Genomic DNA, 17945 nt, shown 5'->3' with positions numbered 1-17945 from the left:
AGCAGAGTTGGACCAGACACCCTTTAAAGGTTCCTTCCAACTCAAACGATTACGTGAAATAAAATAAAGCCAAACACTGTGTTTTTACTATTATGAAATCTGTTTTATTTGAACATATTCAGAGCAGGACCAATCACAGCTAAAAATAAGGAAATTCATTTTGTCTCTTAGAACTTAAATATATGGTGATAATATGCATATATTAAGCAGGGTCTAGCACAAGTACCAAGCTTAGCTGCTTTTCACTGCCTTCATTCTGTCCAACCTGGTGAGGTAATTTTGCCTGGCATGTTATAAATCATTGGCAAGATTAACAACGATACACATTAAGATGATATATGTTTTATTGCTGCTCAGCTAAACATGTCAGCTAAAGTAATTATGGCTATGAAACTGCATTTATTTTTCCATTGTGTGATCCTTTAAGTCACTCACATATGAGATGAGGAATATCCACTTCAGTCTCTTTCAAAAGCAGTTATTAACAGCATTACATCATTTAAGACAGAGTTGAAAGTTCATTACCCAACACACAAGTCCTAAATTCTATGACTTTAAGAGGATCTCGGGAAAAGTTAGGATTATCAGCACTGGAGAAAGTAAATATGTGTAAAAGTGTGTCTTGGGGACTGTATGGTTGCAGGAGATGGCAAAGGAATTTAGCGCCTTCACTTTCAAGTTGCTCTTTTCATTACATATTCAGTGAGTAATAATTGGGAGCTGTAAAAACAAACTGATTGGTATTCATTCCCTGGTCTCAATCCAGATACTCATGGATGAAGCCCAGGTTTTTAAAAGTTCATTGCATGGTGGGAGCCGTTACTGGCAGCTGCAGCAGAAGCATTAAGCACTGACTGTGTGGAGGAGTTGTTATCTACCCTAAGATAGGGAAGTTCTTTCAAAAGAGATGTAAGTCATGTTGAATGTATAATGATTGATATAGTTTAGCTCTGAATAGTCACTGATTTATTCAGCACCGCATAACAAAATCTTCCAGAAGTGCTCCATAATGGTTGGGGCTGGAACTCCATGAAATAAATAGACTCGGGGCAAATTGCAGAAGGACAAGGCATTATCTAAGTGAGACAGCTAATGCTGTGTGACAAAGCACATTACTGCAGTCCAGCCCTGCCTTACGCAACATTCATTAATGAGATGCTTTGATAAGATGTACAGCTGCTGCTAAACTGGAGAGAGCTGCTGTAATACAGAGATCTTTGGAAATACAGATGGAAAAAAACCTAACTGAAATTGAAGTGGAAACTGAAGTGTGAGATTCTCACCATTTGCACAGACGTGGTAAGCGCGCCTCTTTGCATGGGATATGCTCCCAGGTGAGCGCTCTGGGAGACTCAGGTAAGGACTGAGAGCAAACAAGGGGACTTCTTAGGTAACAAGTTCAACTGTTCCCAGCCCCATTAAAAAGAGACGACAAGACAGTGCTATAATCCCTGACAGTTTTCCAGTAAAATGATTTATGTGAAAACACCCAAGTATGAGAGCTCAATAAAGAAAGGAAAGGTTAGGGATAAGAACGGACTGAATTTAAGACCTGTCTAAAGAAATCCGCATCAGACCATTTTGTCCAATTGAGCACAACACACCAACATCAGAAATAACCTGAAAAGCCAGAAATATCTCCCAAGCTGTTCCAGTCTGTCAGTTGGCTCTATTAATTCAAGACAGTAAGTAAGCAGAAAACCCCATTAACCCCTTCCTTCACTATGGCCCAGGAAACAGAATCCAGAGAAGCAGTAAAACAACACAAACTGAGGAATCCTTCAGAAGTGTCATCCCATTGACCAGCTGGGCCACAGGAATATGGCAACTGCAATCAGAAACACACAGAACAAATGTTTCCCCTGTCTGGACCTAGAAAGTTGCCAGGATCCTTTCCTCCCCTTTATTTTTCACACACAGAATTTTTTGCCCATTTTCAATAACTACATTCTTACTCCACTCCACCTCGCTTTTTGTTCTTTGTTCTTTTTAAACAGGTTATCAACTTTTTAGAGATAAAAAGTAAAGGAGAATTAGTACATGCCACTTATCTTGGTGTACAGTCCTTCAAATATTTGGTAAAGTATCCTTGAGGACACCCACTGAGTGAAGAAAATGTTATGACGTGCATTAACCTTGTGTGCTCAGCATTGTTTCCAGAGCTGTGCTTGGGTGTTACTCTTTTGCTTTAAAAGAAGGAAGAAACAGACAGAATGTAGATTTCCTTAATGCCCATGGGAAGATGAGTGGTATCTGTTTCAAATTACTGTTTCCTGAATTGAAACATAGATGTATAGCTATGGCTTATCTATTCCTAAATTTCTGTATTCCAAAACCAAATGTTTGTAAGATACTATATGCAGGATCACAATTACAGTTGCTCCCACAATTTTTAAGCCTCTTCCATCAAGGTTTACTGATAGTTCCATTCTTGACAATGCATAATTAATTTGTACGGTGCTTTAATTAATAATCTATCAAGTTTCATTTGGAAGCAAGAAGTGTTTCTATACTAAGATAGTATACTATTCCACTGCTCTGTTATATGCACTGAAACAGTTCTAGATACCAAAATTTAAGTACATCTAAAAATAAGTTAAAGCAGAAGACATTTTAATGAGTTAATGGCAGGTACTCTGAGCTTACTTTGCATCTTCAATGGGTTACTTTTGGTGATTACTGACTCTCCAGCAAGCTGTCACTCAAGCAACAAGATTAATCTAGCAGAGCAAATGAGGATTGGTTGTCTGATTAAAATATGTGAACTACTTATTAGAAGCTTTAAGGGACTCTGTGCTCCTAAAATCTTTGCAAAGGAAGAGGAGCTCTAACTTAGCATACTGCACAGAACCTCTGCCCTTAATTATTTATGCTTTTATTTTGTGGATCATCTGTTCTGTTCCTCATGCTCCTACTTCCTTCAATTGCTTTTTAATGTGTAAAATTAATGTAATTTTTAAATGGAAGCAGCCAAACTGCTCAATTATTGATATTAGATGTTGCAAACTTTTTTTCTGTTGAAAGAAGGAATAAAAGGGAATGATAGGAACCCACTGCCTTAGAAACAGCCAATCAGTATCATTCTGAATGAATAAGTTTGTCCTCTTTAGATTGTAGCTTCTTCTCTGTACTCAGCAAACTCAGTTCCCTCAGTCTCACTGTGTTCATCTTACAGGCAACTCCATGGCCCTACGGTGAACCTTCTGGAGCCCATCAACTCAAAACTGGGACTGCTCTTCCAGCTGCAGCCTCACCAGTGCCAAGCAGAAGAGGATCTGCTTGCTATACTCATAATGTCGCCCACAATGTTGTTTGTGTTATTAATGGAGAGAAAGCACTGTTGCTTCAAATTCCACTTGGTGTCTGCTGTGACATCCAGCTCATATATGATGATCCCACAGTAGACCGGGATATAGATGAATCAGTAGCTTGTCTCGGTTTCTTTCCCTTCTTAGAATCATATTTTAGCAGAAAAATAGAACCTGTGGAGAAGCACTTGACCCACCAGTGTAGATCTCGCTTTATAGTACTTTATAGTACTTTCCTCTTTGGTCACTATTATATTTTAGGATTCTCTTCTGAAAGGATCAGAGTTTTGAGGATGAGGTTCCTATCAGTGCTCAAGTATTTGGCAACATTCACGAGGAGGAAGAGAAGCCTTGAAAGACTTTCCTTTAAGAAAATAAAATGAGACGTCTGAGGAGAGCCCAGGGAGCTTGGGGAAAAATACAGTGGGATGTTGAGAACAAACAAATTAAAAAAGCATATCCATCATCATCTGAAAATTATGACTTTCTAGAAAGCAAACAAAATTAAAACCCAGACAGGTATGTACAGACAAATCATCTCCATAGATACTATTCTCTCAGAGCATCTGTAATTGGAAATAAAAAGGAATTAAATCTTGTTTGTTTCTAAATTTAAATGAACCATTATAGGCTTTTAGCCCATTAAAAGTGCATTAAAGTGTAGCTGACTAGATAAAATCATATCCATATTTTAGGTTTTCCTGCTAAAATCTGTTGGGTCATCACATGTTCCTGACTAACAGTAGCAACTAATGATCATTCAGGTTGACCTAATTTTGCCCTGTATTTTGTACTGGAGGCATGAAGTGAACAAGGGAACTTCTGTAAAGGAATGGTGATTTACAATATGCTTGTTTCTCCTGGGAGTCAAGGCAAACAAAGTAAATGGAAAATGTAACTGTTATATGGAAAAGCCAGGAAAACAACTGTGAATTGTTTACATGAGAAAAATGACATCGGAAGTAATTACATTTGACCTTGTTTAAACAATACATTTTTAATTATTAAACTCCTGCCTGTAAAAACATTTTTTTATGTCTGAAAAATACAGCCATGTTTTGCTAATCTTTGTAGTTTTCAGCGTGTCTTTATTAAACACACATTTGCTATCTGCACTTTCAAGTGTTTTTGTCTAGGCAGAAACTGAGCTAATAACTGAATACATTATCTAGTCAAGCCTGTAGGAAGCACAATTAGAGAAGTTCTCAAATATTACGTTAGGAATGCAGGGGAAAAAGTGCATCCTGGAAAATGGTGGTGCTCATGTTGCTTGTCAATCATCAAAATTCTAATGCCTTGAATTCCAACGTCAACATGCTGATGGACAGAAATAGGTCATGTGGGTGTGCTGCAGTCCTCGAGAAGCTGAGCATGCAATCAACTTACCAGTGATGGAATCTGATTGCAGTGCCTGCAACCAAGGAACTTCTGGTTGGTCCTGCAGGTTCTTCAAAAGGCACTTAGAGGGTCACCCAGTTGTTCCGAAGGCCTTGCATGTCTCCCCTTTTATACTGGCTGGTGTGTAGCCACCTCCCTGACCCTGACCCACAAGCTGTGAACAGGCTGGTCCTGGTCCCACAGCACACGGCACTGCGCACCTGAGCTGCTCTTCCTGGCAGAGCACAACCCTCCTCCTCCTCCTCACCTCTCAGCTGCCTGTGCCCAACACACGCTAGTCCATCTTTATGACAACATCCTAGATCTGCAATGGTCCGCAGGCTTCCATTATCAATAGCTAAGACAGTTTTCTGAAGGGACTGTCCTGTTAAGAGCTCCTTTTAATTAAAAAACAACCATAACAAAGCAAAACAAAAAACACCCAACAACTACTGCAGCACTATTCCTACTGACGCCATCAAGGCTATGTCACTGAAGACAATGGAAACTAAAAGCCATCCAAGCAGAGAGATGCCTTTATCACAGTGTTTGTTACATGTCCTTGCACTGGAGGGGGAGGCTCTCTGTTATGTAGGGGAAAGTTATCACTCCTTTAGAAATAAGAGTCTGCAAGAACGGAGCGCACTATCAGAAGCATGACATCCAGTTTCTTCTCTTTTACAAAGCAAACAAAACTTGTTCTGTGATAGCCACAACTAAAGCAGAAAAAGTAAACTTTCAGTATAACAGGTATTTAATTTTCCTTGAAGATCTTTTTCATTTTCCAAACAGTGCCATTTTGCAAGTAGGGTTTAAAACGTTCTTACTCTATTCTCCAACTTCTTGCCTGTCTATAAATATTTTTCATATTATTAAGGAAATTATGGGCCAGTAAAAGCAGTCACTGTGGCAAACACCTGTCTCAGTTTCTTTCCCCTTTTTTAGAACCATATTTTAGCAGGAAAATAGAACCTGTGGAGAAGCACATGACCCACCAGTGATCGCTTTGTTTCTGGAAAACACGCTTCTGGCTTCATTTGCTGCCTCTAGGCTAATTTTACAGCTTTTCAGTCAATACACCTAATGTGTTTAATTTGGAACACAGAGATTACCTGGTTTTATTTGTGATTTTACTAGTCTTTGGTCCATTAACAGTTCTTCTTATGATACACCTATTTATAACATACAGGGGCAGTTGCTGAGATTTTAATTGTATCTGAAAGTACCTATACCATATGCCTCTTGTGATTAATCATAACCCATCTGCTGCTTTTATTAGTTCCTCAAAACAAAGGAACTGGTGGGTTAGTGCTCTTCCCAGAGCCAAAGAAAGCAGAGAAAATGCCTTTTACATTTCAGGTCCTATTTTTAAGTCTGCTCAGCTGCTTACATAGATTAAGTAATCAACACAGGCTGCTTGTCATCAATAAATGCATCACAGGAGATCAGCTGGAAGATAAAGGGCAGCTTGTGTCTGAGAACTAAAAATAAGAAGTTGCACAGACAACAACTGCATGGCTTACAAGAAAAATACCACCTGATATGTTGCCTTTTGGACTAACCAGATGATGCAGGTGGGACATCCTCACACCCACTCTCACAAAAGCCTTCAAGGTGGCTCTGGGGCACTTGGGATCACAGAATCACAGAATTGTAGGGGTTGGAAAGGACCTCTAGAGATCATCGAGTCCAACCCCCCTGCCAAAGCAGGCTCCCTACACCATGTCACACAGGTAGGCGTCCAGACAGGTCTTGAATATCTCCAGAGAAGGAGACTCCACCACCTCCCTGGGCAGCCTGTTCCAGTGCTCCGTCACCCTCACTGTAAAGAATTTCTTGCGCACATTCGTGCGGAACTTCCTATGCTGTAGTTTCATCCCATTACCCCTAGAATCCATGCCTTGTGTATGATGGCTGCTGCAGCCCTGAATATGTCACTTCCACACAGCACAGCAATACACAAAATCAGATTCATTTGACTTGAAAGGGACCTCCGGTGGCGCAGTGGTAGAAGTGCCGCTTGCAACACCGGAGGCCCGGGTTTGAATCCCCCCTGTGGCGCAAGTGGTAGAAGCACTGCTCTGCTACACACGAGGCTTGAATCCCGGGGACTGGACTCGATGTTCTCTAAGGTCCCTTCCAGCCCGCACGAGACTGTGAGACCTGTGTGTTCCTGGTGATAACTAAGTAGTAAAAATCAGGTGAAAGGTGATTTCATGTTTCTGAAGCCACAGTGCCTTTCCATTCTGAGGGACTTGTTATTTATCTCTTATGTTCTTACTATACCTGACTATGTAAAATTCACGTACAGAATTAGAAGCGACCACAACAAAAACTGCCACATATAAACCAATTTATTACATTTTGGCAAAGTCCACAAAGCGCGAGCAAGGATCTTTTGCTCACTCTATTAAAACATTCTTTTTCTTTATACAGATTTGTAAACATAATAAACAGCACAAACTGTTAGTACAGGCATTCCAGGATTCTGACATTTTCCTCTGTCAATGTAAAAACAACAATGGGAACCCAACAAACCAAAGAACTTCTTTCACAAGGTATCTATGAGAAGCAGCGTATGCATTTTGTATCATGCCGATTTTAAGCAGCATTGATAACACTATTTGTTATTAATATTTTTAGCAAAATTGATAGTGGTGTTATGAATAGGGGGTGTCTTTTTCACAATAACACCTGACTTTTTTTGTTGGAAATTAAAACCGTGGTTTCATACAGGCAAAGTAGTAAATCAACTTCTGCAATAGAAGAGCTGCTGTAAACAGTGCGATATTTGCTATATGTATCTTATAAATAAGGATGCAGCAAATTCTTGATCTTGATAATACATGGTTATCTAAACCATTCTCAACAACTCTTAATATGTGTTCTGGTTATTCAACCAGCACCTCTCTGCCACCCATAGACCTCTGCTATGACTGCTTTTTTATTTGTACTTTTCCCTCTCTCAAAGTGCTTTAATTCAGACATAACCTGATCCATAAAGTGAACGTAGATCTATTTGATTAAGAGCAGATTTGCAATTCTTAAGTCCTAGGAACATCAATCCACCTGCTAAATTCACCAAAGGATTACAATATGTGTACTGTTACCCCATAACCTTCAATTGAGGGCATTTGTGTTTAGATCTGACAAGAACTGCTTTTCTTCAAAGCAATCTACTAGCACTAAAATAATGCAGACAATTATGATGTTACTGGCTACAGCTTAAAGAACAACGCTTCTATTGTTAAAAAACAACTGATTGCAACAGTTTGCTGCCAGTTTTGAAGTCATAATTAGAGCAACCACAGGACAAAAAACTACCTTCCCAATGTAAAAAGATAAATGATTTAAAAAAAAAAACAAACCTTTCAAGTCTTCTCTGTGCATAAGGAAAATATAAATTTTGCATATCACCCTTCAAGTTACTGATGAAACAGAAGGTGGTGATTTTTGCACTTGTATGCAACCAGCTGTTTTAAGCCATATAAAATACTGCATTTTAGGCCACGCGTAGATCAGCAGATCCATACATGATGAGTTCAGGTAAGTCTCACTACCTGAACTAAGGAAACTGAGGAACTGCTTGTAAGATTTCTGCACCATCAAATACACAGATGAAAGATGAACAGCACAGCTGACTCGTCCATGTTACGGTGTGCAGTCATCAACAACAATTCCCTACCTAAGAGATTCAGTACTAGGAATAGCATCAAGTATTCCTACTGCAAAATAAAAGTGAAGCCCTCAGATCCTGGTAAAAAACTTGATCAAGTCTGTAAAAGTTTAAGACACTTTTTGTGACTTCTTCAGTCAAGCTCTTCTCTGCCCAAATAAAGGGGATCCCTACTATCGTATTAAAGCCAATTTCTGATGGAACTAAAATGCATCAAAGAATACTCCACCAATCTAAACAAATAAATTATTTTGAAGTCCTCAACTCTTCCGTGATCATGAATTTCTCCGAGAAATAATGTAACAGAAACCTTTCTAGTAACCTTAATTCTTTAGTATATTGCAGATTAACCATTTGCTGCTGAGCGTTTTCACCGTGGCATGAGATGAAGTTCTATGAAAAGAAAAACAAACCAACCAACTGACAGAAAAAGAGTTCTGACCTACACAGTCACCATTTTAGAGATTTCACAAAAATGATTAATATCAACAAGTTCCCAAGTACTGTGGTGGTCAGAATTTTTTGTTGCTCTGTTTCAAATCACGAGGTGTTTATGATTCCCAGCAAAGCCTCGTATATCTTCATATTTTTATCCATTCCAGGTAGTTTTACATTCGAGTCCGTATAAGAATTGTCTGGAGCCCAACATATCAAGATGCCACTGTTACCAATGTGGATTTTTTAATACTAGCTGCCATTTTCTGTAGTTGCGTCTGTTAGAAGTTTTACAGAATTGTAATGTTCTCCTAATCCATAAGCATGTCTCATATACCTGAAAAAGTTAGAAAACAAATATTTAGTTTAACTAAAATATACTGCATGTCAAACACTAACAGCACAGTCTGAATAAGTTCATGTTTTAGCACAGACAAATAAATGGTCATTAAAAAAACAGCAACAGAGTATTAATAAAGGCGGGTTTTAATGTTGGTGACTTTCAGACACAGACTGACATAAGCTCTGAATGATAAAAAAAGTTTTATTATGTTTGTAAGAATTTTAAGAATGGATAAAATTACATACTTACACAAGTATTATTGGTTTGCCTGAATATTCTTCACCAACAACAATAGAAGGGGAATCCATCTGCACTACCTCAATAGGTGTTTGCAGAATGTGTGACAAAGCCCTTAGCTGTAAGGCAAAAAAAACCCCACACCATTCAGCAATACAATTAAATCCAAGTGGGAAACAGGCTTCCTATTTCATTCTATCAAACAAGAGTTTAATTATAATGTTTCAGACTTTGTTAGAAACTAAGTTTTATTAAAAAGCAAAATAGCTACATTGCCTTATTTATTGTCTTAATAGAAACAGACAACACTGCGCTAGCTACAGTAATAACTAGTCTTACAGAAAGCAGTAAAAAAAAAAAAAGGCCATAAACTAAGACCTCAAAGCTTATTACAAAAATCCAACATAGCTTCACTACAGTTAGCTTTGTTACCATAGAATCATAGAAACATTGAGGTTGGAAAAGACCTCCAAGATCATCTAGTCCAACTGTTATAGAATCATTGAATTGCTTAGGTTGAAAAAGACCTTAAGATCAACAAGTCCAACCACAACCTAACCATCCTACCCTAACTCTAACAACCCTCCGCTAAATCATGTCCCTGAGCACCACATCCAAACTGTTTTTAAACACATCCAGGGATGGTGACTCAACCATCTCCCTAAGGAGCCTATTCCAGTGCTTACAATCCTTTCTGTAAAGAAGTTTTTCCTGATATCCCACATAAAGTTACCCTGACACAACTTGAAGCCATTTCCCCTTGTCCTGTCACCCGTCACCAATAAGAAGCGACCAGCCTTGCTCTTGTTGTCAGCACCTTTCAGGTATTGGAAGAGAGCAATCAGGTCTCCCCTCAGCTTCCTTTTCCCCAGACTGAACAGCCCCAGTTCCTTCAGTCTCTCCTCGTAGACCATATTCTCCAAGCCCTTCACAAGCCTTGTTGCCCTTTTTTGGACCTGCTCCTGCACCTCCATGTTCTGTCTGTACTGAGGTGCCCAAAACTGATCACACTACACTTACCACCAGCTTGCACAAGAAAATGCTTTCTTCCCCTTAAGACCTAGTCTTCCCCTAACCCTACTGTGATTCTTTCTAACAACATTTTAAGCTACTGAATTCTTTACCTGTTACATTGTCAAACCAAACATCAGAAGACCAACAAAAATGCTGGCATGGGGAAAATTATAACCACAGAAGAAAATTATAAATCTGTTTCCCTGTGCCTACAGGCACAGTTTCCTACCTAAGAAGTCCTTTTTTGAAGATACCTCGATACTATGAACTGAGTGAATATAATACTTACTTCCAGTTGGCCACCCCATGCAGCCGTATTTGCTATATCATCACAGTATTTTTCAAATTCTTCTGTGGAGAATGAAAAAAAGACAACTATTAGTAGTCCTCTCCTCTGAGAACAAGCAATAGAGGAAAAATAATGGTTGTACAGTGAACAACTGGAACCTAAACAGTCCAAACACAGGAAAATATATACGGTCACAGAATCACAGAATGACCTGGGTTGGAAGGGAACTCAAGGATCCTGAAGTTCCAACCCTCTGCCTGGCAGGGCCACCAAACAGTCCCTGAAGGTAAAACAAAAAGAAAAGCAACAGAGGACAGAAAAAAAAGGAAAAGCGTAACTTGTTTTGGAAAGAAAAATGAAGACTGAAAACAGGAATAAGGAAAGGTGTGGGGGAAAAAAGAAGTTTACATTTTCAGCTTTTTATTCCAGGAACTGTTAGTAACAAAAAGCATGAAATTGCATATGTGTTTCAAAACTTCTTGTTGTGAGAGTCTAGAATAGAATATGAAAGCAGGTATTATGCTTAAGTCTTATGTGAGTCTGATAAGGTTTTAGTATCTTGTAACTGCATGTAGTTCAGCTGTTGTTTTTTAAATTCCAGATTAGCCAAACAGTTGTTAACTTCTACAGCACTTAGAACACAGAAGAACCAATAAACTAATGAAGTTCAGGAACAAATATATAACAAGTTAGTCACATCTCAGCTGTAACTGACGGCAAGAATTCTCAGAAATAACTATAATGTTTTCTAAAGTCTTTTATGCTACAACTCTTACCTTTGCTATACATGTCTCCAGTATTGGGGTTTGTAAGAAATGGCAGGAAGTCATCAAAGTGACTTTGAATATACTTCGCTGTTTGATTTCTCAGAGTTGCAACAGTCCAGGAATTGTGGTGATCCTTGAGCTGGTCTTCAATAGCTCTGTACATGCAATGGCCATCTGAAGGAATCTGTTTAATCTCCAAGTGCCTTGCTGCCAACAAGGAGGCAAGCTTCTGACTTTCAAGATGCCTTGCTCCTGTTAAATTTTCTATCTCAGCTTCAGCTATTCGTTCTTCTCTTTCTTTCTCCAAGGCAGCTTTTTTTTCCTTTGATTGTAAACATAAATTGTATCAAGTATTAGACTGCAGGATATGTCTGTACAGATCTTCACTTAGTAGTTGTAACTCTTTAATTGAAATGTTTTCTCAGTACATTGAAGTTTATGAAACCCCAAACTCACAAATTTACAAGAACTTTATTATTAAGGTTCTTTTGTTGAATCTGTGATGTTCTATTACTTTCATCCTTTCCACATATCCCTGTGTTATTTTACTTTATTTCTTTATTACTGCTTGCAGTGAAATTGTTACAAAACGGTTTGATTTTGATAATTTGTTTTCTTCTTTCCCTGTCTTCTCTCTCCTGATCTATTCAGACTTCCAGATGAATGTAAAGAAGTGCAGCTATTTTAAATACACTTACATATGTCTACACAGCAACTTCACAATTTTTCAAGGCACCCAGTAGGTGCAAAATCGATTTACCTGAATAAGCCAGGTAGCATCCCCTGTAAAATCATTACTAGTTACTACAGTTTATTTTAAATGAGAGGAACTTAATTATTTGTAAAATGTTTTGATGTTACATCATACCCGTCTCTTCTGTGCTTTTGATATTCGAGGATGCTGAATCTGCTGCTCCTGTCCCTCAAGCTCGAAATTTGCAACCCCATCAGCTATAGAATCTATCTGAAAAGAGAAAAAGAAGTGTTAAAAGTTCTTATTAGTATAAATAACTGAGATGAGCATCTCCTAAAACAACTTCAAGCTGTTTCAAGGTGCTCTCAGTATATATTTACAATGTCTTTACACAAAGATCAGCATAGCACAAAGCCTCTCAAAGCTCACAGTCCAGCATTTCACATCCCAACTCATCTGATTACCTTCTTCCTTTAATCTCAAAATAAAAATGGTTGTGAATTGCACAACTACACATGTTTTCTTACAAGCTTCAACACTGAAGCTTGAACACAGCTCACTGGCTGCAGGGGAGTTTTCCTCTCCTTACCTGCAGATACACGTTAAGCTGAAGCAGCGAGAGAGCTGTTACCAAGTTCTGTGCTAGTCAAAGCAGAAGGCTCCACCCTTGTTAACAAAGACTAAGTAGTAATGGGAAAAGACAAAGAACTGACATTTCTAAGACAGAACGTCTTACTTCCTCCTTAAGTTAAGAATCAGAAAACATTTGGATCCAGAAGGCACTGCAGGGACAGGTTTTTATTTGTTTTACAAGATTTACATAGCAAAAAGATGCACAGTTAGGAAATCACTGAAGGAGACAGATAAGCAAGGAGAACAGCATCAGTCACAGATAACCATGTTGTGCCAATGTTGTGCCAATTTAGCTGCAAGCTGTACTGCCATTTAGATAGAAGAAAGTATATGAACAGGCCTGCTTGTACCAACTGCATTTAAACTCAAGTACATGTTAGAAATAGGGGCTCCTTTCAGTACTAGATATACAGAATCAAGTCTATGGAATGTGAATTGTTTGCAATGGGAGTTTCAGTCACTTTATTTAGTAATTGCTAAAACATAGGTTAATTTTTATAAATTATTGAATTGAATGCTTGTATGTAGTTTACTTGTCAGTATTTCCTGCAGTTAAACCAGAATAATACTAAGCCTCTGTCAAAAATTAAGTGGTTTGCCACTGAACAGCGCACTGGAAACACTGAAGTAGCTACACTGCCAACATGGCCTAATAGTAGCACTTAAGTCACAGAATCACAGAATTGTAGGGGTTGGAAGGGACCTCTAGAGATCATCGAGTCCAACCCCCCTGCCAAAGCAGGCTCCCTACACCATGTCACACAGGTAGGCGTCCAGGCGGGTCTTAAATATCTCCAGAGGAGACTCCACCACCTCCCTGGGCAGCCTGTTCCAGTGCTCCATCACCCTCACTGTAAAGAAGTTCTTCCGCACATTCGTGCGGAACTTCCTGTGCTGTACTTTCATCCCATTACCCCTCGTCCTGTCCCCACGCACTACTGAAAAGAGACCAGCCTCACCACTATGGCTCCCACACCTCAGGTATTTATAAACCTGAATCAAGTCCCCTCTCAGCCTTCTTTTCTCAAGGCTAAACAGACCCAGTTCCCTAAGTCTCTCCTCCAGTCCCTTCAAGATGCTCCAGTCCCTTCACTATCTTAGTGGCCCTCCGCTGGACTCTTTCCAAAAGATTCCTGTCTTTTTTGTACTGGGGAGCCCAGAACTGGACACAATATTCCAGATGAGGCCTCACCAGGGCAGAGTAGAGGGGGAGGATCACCTCCTTTGACCTGCTGGACACACTCTTTTTAATACACCCCAGTAAAGTAAGAACTCTCATGACTACAAAAAATGTATTTGCAAAAGAAGAATGTCACCTGCACTGTTGCCAGAATTGCAAGGCCAATCAAAAGACACTTTTCAATTGCCTACTGAGGTCCACCAGTCCAATACTCGAGTAGCCTACTACTTACGGTAATCAGAATGACAATATAATATGTACTTTTATAGTCCTTGTTATTTATTAATAAGACTGAGCTATTAACTCAGCCTTAAGAGCAAAACCAAATGCTGTTCACCAGTAAGAACACAACTAAGTGCTTCTTCCAGTAATGTTTGCTCAATCAGCATCAAAGATTACAGAAGCTACTGCAAGGAAATACTGCGAGGAAAAGGAGAAATGCTTTAAAAAACTATTGCACATTAGTCAATCTTTTAAAAAGTTAAAGAAGTCTGAACACAAATTGCATGCATGCAACTTCAGCTGAAGTTAAGGAATATACCTTATTCTGCTCAGGCATAGCTTCCTTCAGCTGCTTTAATTCCTCCTTGTGCTTCTGTTCAAGTTCCGCCTCTAGTTTGGCGACTTCTTCAGCCAGCTGTTTTCGCCTCTTTTTATCATTCTTGGGAACAGCATTTTTCATGCCTTGAATTTTTGCTGTTAAATAAGCAGTGTGACAAAACATTACAGCAACTCTAGAGTCATGGCCTAAAGGACTGCTAGCTATAAATAAAAAAATTACATATCTCAAGATATCAGAATGCTTTAACAGTTCAGATATCAGGCTGCAGATCACACTTTTCACATTTTAAATTACATATATATTTCTTAACAGTTGAAATCATGGCATGTGAAGTGTACTACGGCACTATTATGGAAAGCAGAATGGTACTCAAGGAGTAATTCAAGCAGGCTCCCCTGTTGTGTGCAGGGCTGCCACCCAGCAGACCGGGCTGCCCAGGGCCGCATCCAACCTGGTGTTGAATGCCTCCAGGGATGGGGCACCCACAGTTTCTCTGGGCAGCTGTGGCAGAACATCACCACCCTCTCAGTGACAAACTTTCCCCTCACAATCAATCTGAATCTCCCCTCTTTTAGTTCAAAAGCACTTTTTGTTCTATCAGTATCGACCTGCATAAAAAGTCAGTCTCCCCCTTGTTTATAAGCTCCCATCAAGTACTGGAAGGCTACAAGATCTCTCTGGAGCTTTCTCCAAGGTAAACAAGCCCAGCTCCTTCAGTCTTTCCTCACAGAAGAAGAGCAACAGCCCTATATCATCTTAGTGGCCCTCCTGTGGTCCTGCTCCAATAGTTCCACATCTTGCTGTGCTGGGATCTCCAGACCTGGACACAGTACTCCAGATGTGGCCCCACAAGGGCAGAGCAGAGGGGGACAATCCCCTCCCCATCCCTGCTGGCCACCCCTCTTGTGGTGCAGCGCAGGATGCAATTGGCCTTTGGAGCTGCAATAGCACACTGCAGTCACCGCCGTCACCGCGGCCGGACGGGCGTGAGCGATGAGACGCGGCCATGCGGGCACCCGGGTCCCTTCGGCAAACACTTCTGCAGTGCCTCAGAAAAGAGCATCTCCCTTTACAACGCCAGGCCCCCACCGCTGCAGTCCCTTCGGCCTCTCTCGCTGCAGGTCGCCCCACAAGCCGCCCGAGCGGGCAGGCCGTTCCCTCCTGCTCTCGAACCCGGCCCGCCTCACCTTGCAGCTCGCGCTTCTCCCTACGCTGCCGCTTCACGAGCTGCTGCAGCGGCCCGCCGGCCTCCGCCTCCTCGTCCTCGGAGCCCTCCATGGGCTCCCGCAGGCCCGCGCCCACCGGACGCCCTCAGCCCGACCCCGGCGGGAGCCGCGTGCTTCCGGCAGCGCCGCCCGGCCCCGCCCTCCGCCCGCGTCTGGTTGTGGGCCTGAGAGTTATGCCTCCTATCTGTGTCCATGAGAAGTACAGCAGATAGAGCACAGCAGATAATAGTGCTGTTTGATAGAGCAAGCTCGCAGCCACAAAATGGTATTTTTCAGCAGAGCTGCCGCTATTAGCTGTACATTTTCACCCGCAGAGAACAGCGGCCTGCACGCTGTTGCATTAAGATCTGCTCCAGTGGAATACCAATGCAGTCCTCAGGTCACACATATTTGAACACCCCTCAAAGGAACTGAAGTCAGTGTTGGATTGGAGGGTATTAGACCCTCCATTAAGCGTGAGAGAGTCTTTCGTCCAAGACTCTTGCCCAGGTGTGGAGCCCTCAGTACAAAAAAGACATGGAGATTTTGGAAAGGGTCCAGAGGAGGGCCACGAAGATGATCAGGGGGCTGGAGCACCTCCCCTATGAGGACAGGGTGAGGGAGTTGGGTTTGTTCAGCCTGGAGAAGAGAAGGTTGCGGGGTGACCTCATTGCAGCCTTTCAGTACCTGAAGGGAACTTACACCCAGGAGGGGAGTAAACTCTTCGAAAGGGCTGACAATAGCAGGACACGGGGAAATGGCTTTAAGTTAAAAGAGGGAAGATTTAGGTTGGATGTTAGGGGAAAGTTCTTCATTAGGAGAGTGGTTAGGCCCTGGAACATGCTGCCCAGGGAGGTTGTGGATGCCCCATCCTTGGAGGTGTTCAAGGCCAGGTTGGACGGGGCCCTGGGCAACCTGATCTAGTAAATGTGTATGTTTGGTGGCCCTGCCTGGCAGGGGGTTGGAACTACATGATCCTTGAGGTCGCTTCCAACCCGGGTCATTCTGTGATTCTGTGATCTGTGATTCTGTGAGAGAGCAAATTCTTTTGCTGCCATGCAACAGAATGAGAATTACTAAGATCATTGCCATGGCTAGCAGGCTTAATTCCAACTTCTCAAGGCCTCGATCCTGACCTGTGTGGTTATCAACCTGTTGTGATAACCTGATCTTTGAACTGGTGGTTGGTACCAGACAACTATTGTGGAGTGTAATGTGGGATAGCAACAAAGGGCTTGAAAATACCGGAACAGGTTGAAAATAGAAGATTCAAAAGTGTGAATGAATCATTGAAAAAACACATCAGAAGCTATGAGAAAGACTCCTCAGAACATGCCAAAGGAAAGCAGCTGCAGTAGCTAAGCAAGAGAAAAACAACCAGACAACAGAAGGCTGAGACCTGAGAAAGTAAGGCTCTCTGTGATCACAAAGCATACTTATAGCTTTGGGGGCAGAGGGCAAAGTCTGCAATCTGTCTAGAAAACATGTTTCAAAGGGACTAAATTCTGAATTTGAGGAAACTGTCGTCATGGGATCTGCAGTCATGATGTCTCTGTGGGATTGCCAGGGCTGTATATGTGCCACTGCTCTCCCTGTCTGTGCCAAGGGCCCTGATGTTCCCTACCTGTTTGCTCCAGGATCCCTGGCTCCTCAAGGATGTTTATAGGACCATGTACATCAGGATTATGTACATGCATTTTCACCCCACCCTCCAAAACAAAAATCTATGCCTTTTTCCTCTCTAACACATAAATCAAATGCTTAAATAAAGCCTTACTGTGTCTAAGCTCAGTTTGGCTAATTGCAATTTGTGGGCAGAAAGAGTAGTTTAACAATAAGCTCATAATAAATTCTATTGACTAGAAGCTGAAATGAAAATAAATAAATAAATAAAAATAAAAGGAGAGAACTAAAATCTGAGGTAACTAATTGTGCTAATTGTGGAGCACTTTAGGGTATGATAGGTTCACTGTCACACAAGTCTTTAAATCAGGACTTGTGGGTGCTTCCTTAGAGATATGATTAGATCAACTGTAAAGTACGGGCTCCATGCAAGAAATGCTTCCTAAGTTCTCTCAGAAGAAATCAGACTGGATTTTCATAATGGCCCTTTCTAATAGAAAAACCTACTTTATTTCATAAAGAGAAACTCAATTTTCCCATCCAAGCCGCTGGTAATTATAAGATTATTTGTACTAAGCATATTGTCTTACTAGACATTTTCA

The 17945-nt window shown here is 40.9% G+C and overlaps 2 protein-coding genes across 3 annotated transcripts in view; both read right to left on the bottom strand.

The window, feature by feature from the left end:
• Positions 1-5187, bottom strand: part of SLC26A7 (solute carrier family 26 member 7) — a 78870-nt gene extending 73683 nt beyond the window's left edge. The window contains exon 1 of the mRNA XM_015855986.2: positions 4695-5187. The gene's annotated coding sequence lies outside the window, so the exon portion shown is untranslated. The remainder of the gene's footprint in view (positions 1-4694) is intronic.
• Positions 5188-7021: 1834 nt separating this feature from the next.
• On the bottom strand, positions 7022-15874 carry OTUD6B (OTU deubiquitinase 6B). Of its 2 annotated transcripts, none has more exons than XM_015855967.2 (7): positions 15703-15874; positions 14495-14649; positions 12315-12410; positions 11456-11768; positions 10680-10738; positions 9389-9495; positions 7022-9133 (listed from the first exon to the last, which is right to left on the bottom strand). In XM_015855967.2, the coding sequence occupies exons 1-7, from the start codon at positions 15791-15793 to the stop codon at positions 9049-9051; spliced, it is 906 nt and encodes a 301-aa protein (XP_015711453.1). In that variant the 5' UTR covers positions 15794-15874; the 3' UTR covers positions 7022-9048. The 2 variants fall into 2 exon arrangements, with proteins under 2 accessions (XP_015711453.1, XP_015711452.1); XM_015855966.2 differs by having other exon boundaries at positions 10680-10741; positions 15703-15873.
• Positions 15875-17945: the final 2071 nt, after the last annotated feature.

This window comes from Coturnix japonica, chromosome 2 (genome assembly GCF_001577835.2).
Source record: "Coturnix japonica isolate 7356 chromosome 2, Coturnix japonica 2.1, whole genome shotgun sequence".
NCBI lineage: Eukaryota > Metazoa > Chordata > Aves > Galliformes > Phasianidae > Coturnix > Coturnix japonica.
This window is presented reverse-complemented; position numbering and strand designations above follow the sequence as displayed.

Excerpts from the sequence above, each read along its gene's own strand:
- OTUD6B (XM_015855966.2), bottom strand. The coding sequence starts at position 15,793 with ATGGAGGGCTCCGAGGACGAGGAGGCGGAGGCCGGCGGGCCGCTGCAG. Across the intron at positions 14,650-15,702 it reads GGAGAAGCGCGAGCTGCAAG|CAAAAATTCAAGGCATGAAA; the intron begins GTGAGGCGGGCC and ends CTTATTTAACAG. Across the intron at positions 12,411-14,494 it reads CTATGCCTGAGCAGAATAAG|ATAGATTCTATAGCTGATGG; the intron begins GTATATTCCTTA and ends TTCTCTTTTCAG.